This window comes from Poecilia reticulata, linkage group LG21, assembly GCF_000633615.1.
Source record: "Poecilia reticulata strain Guanapo linkage group LG21, Guppy_female_1.0+MT, whole genome shotgun sequence".
In the NCBI taxonomy this organism is placed as follows: Eukaryota; Metazoa; Chordata; class Actinopteri; order Cyprinodontiformes; family Poeciliidae; genus Poecilia; species Poecilia reticulata.
This window is the reverse complement of record NC_024351.1, coordinates 23975937-23987367: the sequence shown is the minus strand read 5'-3', so window position 1 is coordinate 23987367 and position 11431 is coordinate 23975937. Positions and strand designations below refer to the sequence as shown.

At 37.3% G+C, this 11431-nt stretch overlaps 1 protein-coding gene across 3 annotated transcripts in view; it reads left to right on the top strand.

Annotated features, from left to right (window-relative positions):
- The first annotated feature begins 410 nt into the window (after positions 1-410).
- The window catches only part of map3k7 (mitogen-activated protein kinase kinase kinase 7), a 43954-nt gene continuing 32933 nt past the window's right edge, over positions 411-11431 (top strand). The window contains exons 1-6 of one of the 3 annotated variants that reach the window (XM_008398472.2): positions 411-685; positions 1136-1255; positions 1342-1452; positions 5909-5974; positions 6061-6106; positions 7078-7216. In XM_008398472.2, coding sequence (XP_008396694.1) covers positions 1163-1255; positions 1342-1452; positions 5909-5974; positions 6061-6106; positions 7078-7216 — 455 coding nt within the window. In that variant the 5' untranslated portion in view covers positions 411-685; positions 1136-1162. The remainder of the gene's footprint in view (positions 686-1135; positions 1256-1341; positions 1453-5908; positions 5975-6060; positions 6107-7077; positions 7217-11431) is intronic. The other 2 variants (XM_008398471.2, XM_008398473.2) reach the window with 2 other exon arrangements.

Here is an 11431-nt window from a genome sequence, read left to right as displayed (position 1 = left end):
AAGGCCTCGGGGAAGACCCAGGACACGTTGGAGGGACTATGTCTCTCGGCTGGCCTTGGGATTCCCCCGGAGGAGCTTGAAGAAGTGGCTGGGGAGAGGGAAGTCTGGGCCTCCTTTCTGAAGCTGCTGCCCCCGCGACCCGACCCCGGATAAGCGGAAGAAAATGGATGGATGGATGGATGGATGGATTAGTTTAGCTTCGTACGAAAACTAAAGCTGTTTGCTAAGATTAATAAGGCTGCTGTTTAAAAATGTTTTTCTTAGAAATAGCTTGGTATTATTATTATTATTATTATTATTATTATTATTATTATTATTATTATTATTATTATTATTATTATTATAGGCGGTGCTGTAATTTTCAGGAGAATAAAAAATGTCAGCGTTTTAGTGCTCAGGGGACCGAATTGCAGTGTGCACACACTTCCTGATGGAGCTGCTAAGTATCAGCGAAGAATAATACCGAGTAAGACAGCTTGACGAGTTGAGAAGAAGTTATGTCTGGCTGTCCAGTGGACGGGGAGAAGCTTTTTCTAAGGATGGACTTTGTCCTTCGGCTTCCAGAACAGCAGTAGTGGATAACATCCCTATGTCTACGTCTTGGCACTGCTGACACATATACGACGAAGGGTAGGATTGTTCAAGTCCCCGTAGCTAASAGCAGCTATCAGGCTACAAGGCTAACGTAAGATGGCTAGCTTTAAGCTCTAGGCCTTTCTAGAATAATCTGTTTTCACTTGGTTATGTAGTGTGTCAGATGCAAAGTCGTAGTTCGTTCCGCTCTGCTTTGATATTGTAAGTTGCATTGTCTAATTTGCCGACAAAAAAGCCAAAGTTCTAAGTCTGTAGTTGGGCGGTTTTTAAAGGGTTGTTGCTGTTACCCGTGCTGAGTAGTCAGCCGGGAGAAGGTTGTGCTTATTTCGTTTTGACAACTTGCAACAGAACATTAAAAACACTGTTTACCAATTCATTCAGTGAATTAGACATGCCTTTTGATAATAACTTTACAATCATAAAATTGCCACTTTTTTTGTCCGTGTTCACATTAATTCAGCTATATATACTTGAATTTTGTAAGTAATGGTAATTACGAGTGTTGTTGTTTCATATCTTACAAATGTCTCTTTTTTTCCAGTAAGTTACTAGCTTATTTTAGCTAGTAATGTCTCAAACGTTGCCGCCCTCTGACATGCTGGAAACACCACCTGGATATCCGTTTGAAGAAATAAACTATGAGGATATTGAAGTTGAAGAGGTGGGTTGCACCAAGAGAGTATGAAACTTACATAGTATGGTAATTACTCATGATCTTAAATGCTTTTATGTTTGTTACCTGTGTAGGTGGTGGGAAGAGGAGCTTTTGGAGTTGTCTGCAAAGCCAAGTGGAAAGGCAAAGATGTTGCGATAAAGACAATTGAGAGTGAATCAGAGAGGAAGGCATTTATTGTTGAGGTACGTACCTCGACAATAAAGTACTGTCTACCTTTATTACAGTTCTTGTCTTTAGTGCTATATTACATATTACATATATTAGTGCAGCACTGTCAAGTTAGAAATTCAGAATTTTGATTGTTTCATTTTGTTTATTTAACATGTAAAACATAGATGAGCATAATTTTTTTATGCGTATAGTGTTTTATATTGTTGAAAGTTATAGTAGTGATCAGAGCAGCATCCAAAGTATCACCTTGGTTGCCACTGACAACACTGMCGTACCTGAACTCTGCTCGACCTTTGAAGATCTGATGTGGTGTCTATTTCTTATCCATCAGTAAAACATGCTTTAATATTTGAAGGTTATGGGAATTAAATGTCTTGAAAGGTGAAACACATTTAGCAAATGACTTCAAACCTGAGTTGAACGTTTTATTGTTGCCACTGGTGAAATTTTTTATTGTAGTTCTAAAATAGTGTAGTTCAGGGTTTTATGTTTTCAAACACAAAAGGATTGTATTTCAATTTTAGACATTTCACAGTACAACATGTGACTTAGAAACCTCTTGGGTTTCTGACCAGTATTTCCAGCTGGGATCTCCAACTTGGCTGTACAGATAGAGTGCACCATTAGGGCTGAGGCTTTTTCACCTTGTAGCACTGTCAGGCGTTAATTGAAAATACAAAAGAAGGCCGGTCGCAATAAACAGTAAATAATTAATTGCATGATAAATTGAAACAAACTCAGTAATTTCCATTTTCATGATTTTTCTATTTTCCCTTTTTCTCTCTCTACCAAAAACTGGATGACAAAACTCTGGTGTTTTGGTCTCAACCTGCCCTTTTTTTGAAGGACAGAGACTTCATAATTAATTTTATATGTCATTTATTTTGTTTTGTTTATTTATTTATTTTGGATATTCAAAATTTTTTCCAGTTCCAGTGTTTAAATGTTCATTACAATTTAAAGTTTATTGATCTTTGACAATGTGTTCCTGAATTATTATACCATTAGCATTGCATTACGTATATCAAGCTGTGTGAAGCTGACACCCCACCCACGTCAAAAAATCCAGCAAATAGTCTGAATGGTTAGTGCTCCGTTTGTGCAGGTTTGTGCCGTTAAAATTTTCTTTTGTGCAGTTTTGGTTTCTGAGATATTAAACATTATTTTTTAGGTCATCTAGAGTTCACCATCCCCCCATATCGCTCCAAAACAAACCAAAGTGGGCTAGTTCGTTAGTGCTCCGTTTGTGCAGGTTTGTGCAGGTTTGTGCCGTTAAAATTTTCGTTTGTGCAGCTTTCGTCTTTGAGATATTAAAAGTTATAATTTTGGCCGATGACGTCACCATCCCCCCATATGCTCCAAAACAAACCAAAGTGGGCTAATTCGTTAGTGCTCCGTTTGTGCAGGTTTGTGCCGTTAAAATTTTCTTTTGTGCAGTTTTGGTTTCTGAGATATTAAAAGTTATAATTTTGGCCGATGACGTCACCATCCCCCCATATGCTCCAAAACAAACCAAAGTGGGCTAATTCGTTAGTGCTCCGTTTGTGCAGGTTTGTGCCGTTAAAATTTTCGTTTGTGCAGTTTTGGTTTCTGAGATATTAAAAGTTATAATTTTGGCCGATGACGTCACCGTCACCCTATCATGTTCCAAATCAAACCTAAGTGTGGGCTACTTCTTTTAATTCTTCAGATTCTCAGCTGTTGTACAATGTGTACATTTTGTTTTGAACTTCAATAAAGACTTAGAACAAGAAAAAATGTGTCTCATTTCAAGAAATGTTTTAAGATAGCAATGTTTTTTCACGAACGTAGCTTCTCTCCACAATAATTGAATCCTGCTAATAAAGGACATGCAGTCTGACCCTGACGTAATGTGTATAACCTGTTCAACTGTGCTTTGATTTCGGAGGTGGTCTGAAGAATTATATTCACATTGTTGATGTACTGTCTGCTGATTATGCAGCAAACGTGTAAAAAAATTACATGAGCCTATAAAGGCCAATTTGCTAGTTGAGCATTAATTTACTTACCTTGTTCAAAAATCAAAATCGGGGTTGAAAAAATTCCAAAATGACTTATTCAAAACGATTTGAGACCGCTAGAATATTAACGAGAGGTTGAAATTACACTTGCTCTGCCGCCAAAACAAGATCGGGGGTGGTGGGGGCTCACTACAGTGTGGGTGGAGCCAATCCCAGTTGTGTGAGAACTATGTCAAAGTTCGCAAAACATGTGGAGCTTTTCAAAATCCTTGAAGCCCATACACATTTAATGTAAGAAATTGGATGAAATGAAAGTCGTTGCATTGAAAATATATTTACTAAATATTAAGTACATTACTTGGATGAACTTTGGAATAATGACACATTTCCGTTTTACTCTGCAAAAACTTTGCTCAAGCAACTAGCAAATTGGCCGTTATAGGCTCATGTAATTTTTTTACACGTTTGCTGCATAATCAGCAGACAGTACATCAACAATGTGAATATAATTCTTCGGACCACCTCCGAAATCAAAGCACAGTTGAACAGGTTATACACATTACATTAGGGTCAGACTGCATGTCCTTTATTAGCAGGATTCAATTATTGTGGAGAGAACGCTACGTTCGTGAAAAAACATTGCTATCTTAAAACATTTCTTGAAATGAGACACATTTTTTCTTGTTCTAAGTCTTTATTGAAGTTCAAAACAAAATGTACACATTGTAACATGATAGGGTGACGGTGACGTCATCGGCCAAAATTATAACTTTTAATATCTCAGAAACCAAAACTGCACAAACGAAAATTTTAACGGCACAAACCTGCACAAACGGAGCACTAACCATTCAGACTATCTGCTGGATTTTTTGACGTGGGTGGGGTGTCAGCTTCACACAGCTCGTATATCGCAATAACTTCTGGGACAATTTATCATCCAGCAAAATACCATGACAGGCCTTTACAAAGGTATACAGATCATCTGTCGTCTCAGGGTTTTTTATATTGTATCACAAATCATTTAATCAGGATCATTTCATTTCTTTCTAATTGTAGTAATAACTTTACATCTGATACCTGAACCAAACTTGTGCAAGTAGCACTGAAAAAAACTGTTATTAATGTTTTGTCCACAAATCACAGTACCTGCAGTCGGCTCTTTGTTTTCTTTTGTTACATCATACACTGCTACTGCTGTGCAAGTTGCTTTCTCTAGCTAGGTTGTTGCTTTTGCAGCTTCCTTCTCCTCTTCACCATATCAGCAAACTAGAGTTTCAGAGGTGTGTTTGGGGCTTAAAAAGAAGGAAACAGCTGTTACTTTTGCTCTCAGTGAATCACAGGTTCTTTTATATCAACTCAGTGTTGCTTTTTCCTCATGTGCCCTCAGCCTCATTATTACTGCCAAGAAAATGTCTCATGTTCAAATTTTCTGAGTTTTATCTTGTGGTGCTTTTATCTACTATTTAGTTCCTGACAGCCACTAAAATAACTTTGCAAGAATTACAGTTGTAGGAAAATGATCTTCTTTATAAACTCTGCCTATGTATTTTACAGGTAATGTAAAATACATAAACAGATTTGTAAATCTTTAACACTTTTAAGTCATTTTATCCTTCTGGAAATGAAAAAATAATGTCCAAATGTATTAATACATTAGTATCTGAGTGTGCTCACCATGGAATGATGTCATAGAATTACACTCACTGCTGTCACGTTTCTAAAAACCATACAACAGTGAATAGCAGCAGCAACATTAAATTTGCAGAAGTTTTAATTCTGTAACTGATTAAAACAACATATATGAACACTTTATTAACTTTTACCCTATTGCTTGGGGTGTAATGATGCTTTCAGCTAATTAGAGAATAAACAATAGTAGCTTCATATCAAAAAAGATGAGACAATATTTTTACAAAAACTAAAAACAATTTTTGTTTTTCACAAATTGAACAAGAGCATCAAGGATCAGAAACTATGTTTTTAAACATGCGATAATATTTTATCCATAATGTTGTTGTTGTTTTTATTTTTTATTTTTTCGTCTCTGTTTTTTTTTTTTGCAACTAATTGAACATTTTTATGAATCTGAAACTATTTTTGAGAAAATCATCGGTCCACTTCAGGAACAATCCGGACTTTTTTTTAAACCTTCCTGAAAACTTGGAAGACTGAGATGTTTAGTTTGAGACAATGGAACATTTTCTTAAGCTTTTATTTGAGAACCTGCATTTTTATTTTTAAAGCTTATAAAGTTAAGCATGTGATTAATCTGATTAAATTGTATAAATACCCGTTTAAGCTCTTCTGTCATCTTTTAGGGCTGTATTTGTTGCCCACTTGCATTAGTCGTGTACACTGGTGTTTTCCACTCACCGCCGGCAGCCATTTTTACCAGACAATACGTGTCTTGGTCTGTAAACAGTTAAAATGTTCTTACTGAGCTGTGCAGACAGAATGCTGTATGATGTTTTGTCTTGATCACCAGCTCAGGCAGCTTTCACGTGTCAACCACCCCAATATTGTGAAGTTGTATGGCTCTTGCAAAAGTCCGGTAAGTTAACTTAAGAGTGAGTACATGCCATAAATTTTCTGTCTTGGTTCCTTGAAGAGGGTTTCTCTGCTCCTTTCCTCCTTTAGGTCTGCCTGGTGATGGAATATGCTGAAGGTGGATCGTTATACAATGGTGAGTCCAGATGCTGCTGTTACACTCTTTAAAGACCACAACCTTGAGATGAGGATCAACCCTGTTTCAGTTTACCTTTTCATTGTTGCATGATTGATGGGAAACTTGTTGGATTTTCTTGACAACTCGTCATTGCACAGTGACTTTCAGTGTTTGTAGTGGTTGTGACTGTTGTATTTATTCAACTGGAGATTTGAAGGGTTGGGAAGATATAAATGAGAAAAATAAACTTGAAGCCCTTTAACTTATTTTTCCTCACTAAAGATTTAGACTTGCACACCAAGAACAAGATGCCCTTATGTTTTATCTTGCGTGTATGTGTTTTTTTTCTGAATTAAGAATGAATGTTATCTTTATGTGAAGGTCTGCATAGCTTAAGTTGACTTGGGTAAATTCAGCATTTTTCTGTAGCTTGATCCTGTTGCGCTGCAGCATAGCTGGATTCTGGAGCAGAGCGTTGGACTGTTGTCTGCTGAGGCTTTTTCTCAAGCATATAAAAATTATTCCCCAACATTTAGAGAATTGTGACTCAAATCACACTGAATGAAATGTTATTTGTCCAGTAACTTGTGGACTTCTTATTTTCAAAATAATTATGATTGGAATATAAATGGTTAATGAAGCTGTGAGGTATATATTGTATGTTGAGCTGACAGTATTTAGCACAGATTAGTGATATCAGCTTGTTCATGGTTCCCATGCTCTACACTCCTTTAGTCCAAGCGTAATATTTTTGAAACCATACCTTTAATGTTTTTGGGATCTCATGTGAATGCTGTTTATAACTGTAAGGTCTCAGTTTTATCTTGTCTAAATGTTGAAGCAGCTATAGCCAAGAGACAGTTGAGTAGATGTGTGGCACTGCGATGTGTGCCTGCAGGACCCAGTTTGCTGCCTGTATTTTTTTATTTTTTATTTTTTTAAGTTTGTTGTTCATAGTGGTGTCTGTGACTGTGTTCTCTTGTTCACAGTGCTGCATGGTGCTGAACCCCTCCCTTATTACACTGCTTCCCATGCCATGAGCTGGTGTTATCAGTGTTCCCAGGGCGTGGCCTATCTCCATGGCATGAAACCAAAGGCTCTCATTCACAGGGACCTCAAACCACCCAAGTATGCTCCTTCTCTTCACTGTACATACACTGCTGTCTCTTGTGTCACTATCACTGAAGTGCCTTGACTTCACTCTCTGATCTTGCTAGCTCACAAACGCAGCGAGGTGTAGAGGTCATAAACCTCTACACCTCCTGCATCAAAAGCACATAACACCAGTTTTAAAGTCACTACACTGACTCCCTGTAGCTCAGAGAATAGACTTTAAAATACTGTTGTTAGTTAATAAATCACTAAACGGGTTAGCACCACAATACATTAAAGATCTGTTGTTGTTGTACCAACCGTCTAGACCCCTCAGGTCTTCTGGTTCTGGTCTGCTGTGCATCCGTAGAACCAGAACCAAACGAGGAGAAGCAGCATTCAGCTTCTATGCACTACAAATTTGGAACAAACTTCCAGAAAACTATAAAACAGCTGAATCACTGAGTGTCTTTAAATTTTGACTTAAAACCCACCTGTTTAGAGTTGCCTATGGCTGAAGTAGGGTTAGAGTCCCAGTTGATGACGTTTCAACTAAAGTACCTAATGGTTAGAGTCCCAGTTAGGCCTGTCACGATAACAAATTTTGCTGGACGATTAATTGTCTAAAAAATTATTGCAATAAAAGATAATATTGTTTCAAGACCTTTTGACACTGATTTAATGGAAATGACTAATAATGCATGCAATTTCCTGCCATAGATAGATACACTTTATTTTCAAAAGAACACAACACTGGAACTGATAAACTAAATCAGTTCCATTGTTAATGGATTCTCAGTCTCCATTAACAAAAAACGTACTTGAATAAAAACTAAACAACATAAAGTCAAAGTGGAAATAAATACTGCATTCAACCAAAAGAGTGCAGATTATGAAGTCTGTATACTATATTGCCCTTCAGTAATCACTAGATTTAAATAGAGAAGACGGGCACATCCAACTACCTAATGCAAGTAGTTCATACTACATGATTTTTTGCCCCTATTTTCCCCTTACGATAATCTTAGATCGTTGGCCCATCTAAGAGTGTCGCTGGTGATTTCATAACCATCAATCATCCTGTAGTGTGATTTAGATCGTCATGGCCGCTCAGATCTAAATCAGGGGTTTTCCCCGACTGGGAGCTTAACGCTGAGTGTGACAGGTAGCCAATCAGAAAGCTCGGATTCTCCTCCATACTTTCTTAGGGGAAATAACGAGGGGAATCCCAAACAGCTGACACAGCGCAACACAAAGTCCAGCGGACACTGGAGATGATATGTGGAAACAACATTAATATTTATTCAACATTTCGTGCAAAGAATATAGAAATGACAAGGAGAGGAGTTGGAGCCAAATTGCTACCGCAGTTGATAAACTGCGGTAGCAAGTTTATCAACTGCTACCACATTCTTCGTTAATGTGGCATAAATAGGTTACAATGATTTTCATTAAGTCATGACTTTACGCTGACTCTAGCCACATGCATCACAGGTAGATTCTAGTAAAGCATTGATTAGTGCCTGATTTTAAAATTACTTTATTTTAAAATCAGGCCTTATTTTGTGCCCAGGTGGCTGGACACCACACAGCATGATCAAACCATTATACCTAGGATTTCTGTCGGCTAAGGTGTGGTCTGTCAGGTTTTGAAAATGGGCCGACAGCTTGTGTAGTGTACGCTGGACATTACACTAAGGAAATAGGAAGGGAGGGTCAGTGGAGAGCACCGGAGTTGAGCCTTTTTTCATTCAGTGTCATCAACAGAAAGAAAAAAAAGGCAGGAAGAGACGATAACTAAAACGAGGTAGATAGGTTTAATTTATTGTGCGATTAATTGATTTATCGTTTATTGCGACAGGCCTAGTCCCAGTTAAATGGCGTTTTAACTAAAGGGTTAGAAAAGCGGGTTTTAATGTTTTTTTAATTTTTATTTCATTTTTTATTTTTATTATTTGCTTGATTCAATGTCACATGACTCTGTTTTTGTTTTAATGATGTAAAGCACTTTGAAATGMCTTGCTGCTGAAATGTGCTATACAAATAAAATTTGATTGATTGATTAATAAAAAAAACACTAAGAATGTGTAATGCAATGCAGAAGCAATTTAGTTTAGTTCAGAGATGGGGCTGCTTAGAAAATGTCAAGTTGTTGAATAGAGTTTGCGAGGTCAGAGGTTTGAAAGTTGTCCCTCAGTTGTGTCGAGTGGGTAAGCATGATATGATAATAAAGACAACCTCAAAAAGTCCCAAGGAAGCAGAAGTAAAAGTTCTAAAAATTGTGCTGTCTCATTATTCACTGCTTTGCTACATAAAAACTGCAATATTCAATTCAATATGTTATTGAATCACATCTTTGAGATCTAAAGCGCTTAACACACTTGAAACATGTTAATACAAGATAACCTGACTTTATTCAGCAACAAATTCCTTTTAAACTGCAGTTTTCAAACTTCTTAAGTTTCTTTTAGGGGAACAAGACTTTTCAGTGCAATTTGAGTTTTCAGGCCAAAAAAATAATTCACAATGTCTTGTATTTCTTTTGTCATTTTCACTTGTTTGGGAAAAATAGACATTGCTAAAAATGTATTCATCATTTAAAATGCACAAATATGTGTGTATTAAAATGTTTGACTATCTCAGGAAGAACAGACTTGCTGCAGCATTGCTTAGCACATCTGGGGCCTCGTGCATAAAAGACACTAACTTGTCATTGACACTAAAACTTGGTGTATGGAAAATTGTAGAAAAGTGTGGCGCACAAAAAAAAATCGGATGCATAAAGCTGTGCGCACGCACATGGCCGCGCACCTTTCCTTTATAAATCCTAATTTGCGGGAAATGGAGTGCAGCTGCTGGTCCGCCCTATCGCCACCCACAAATACATAGGTAAATTAGTATAAATACCCGGAAGTCTGCCACCACGTGAAGCAAAAACCATGGCAACGTCCTTGTTTGAAGCAGAATAAGTATTTATAATAATTATTATCTATTTTATTTAAAAAGTACTTTGAGGGCACATAATGCCACCTCACAAAAATAAAAATACATTTTAAAGAGAAAAAAAAATCAAAATAAAGAGATCGTGCAAATGCCTGTCTGAACAGTAGCGCGTTCAACCAGGATTTAAAGACAGAGTCAGAGGGTCCTTTGAGTGGGGAAAGTGGACGTATTTTCTAAATAGTAGAATCATGTGAAGTTGTACATTTACAGAATAAAGATGCTTTATGTCCATAAGGCGCATTCACAAAGCGGGCGGCTCGACTGAAGGATGACTGCAGCTGGACTGGTACCGGTACCACTCCTTCTTTAAGTTTTGCTCAGAGATCCAGGACTGGATCTGGATTAATCTAAATTCTAATAAACCATCATCAACATTTCACAGCAGATCAACATGATCTCTGAACAAACGCTCCCTCAGAATCCTTTCATTGGGGATGTTCTCCATCAGAGCCAAAGCTCCACAATTACGGCTCACCTTTGCACAGCTACTTATATACGTGTGATTGCATACACACCTTGATCACCTTAAATAATCAAACCTGTTGATTATTTTTAATCAGCAGGTTTGAGTTAATCGGCTGATCCAACCCTGTTTTTTTTTTAGTGAGAATGAAATTACCAATGCATTACATCTTTATGAGACAAAAACATTCGAGCAAGGTTTTCACATGCTTTTATTTTTATTTTCTTTATTTTGTGTGCATGTTAGCTTATTGTCTGATGATAAATGCGGTTCAGTGTCATCGTTTAGGTTTAAGCAATAAAATATTAAAATCATGAAAAACATCGGTTTGGTGCTTCTTGGTCTAAATAACACCGAATGTAGTCAGATTTCAGTGTATTTAGGTGAGTATTGACGCTTTGTAGTTTGATATTGTCCACAGAAAAAGTTTGTGTGGCTGCCACACAAAAGTGTGCGTATATTTACGCAAACCTTGACGCAAAGTAAATTTTTATACATGCCAACTTTTGCGTAAAATATGGGACCGCACATTTTTTATGCGTTTGCACGCTTTATGCATGAGCCCCCTGGACTTTAGCTATGGCTGCTCCTCAGGATGTCCACCAGTTTATTGGCAAAATGAAGTAGTGCAAAGAAACCAAATAATATATTTAGACGTTAGTTTGACTGAACAATTTGTTCAACATCATCCATCCATCCATCCATCCATCCATCCATCCATCCATCCATCCATCCATCCATCCATCCATCCATCCATCCATCCATCCATCCATCCATCCATCCAT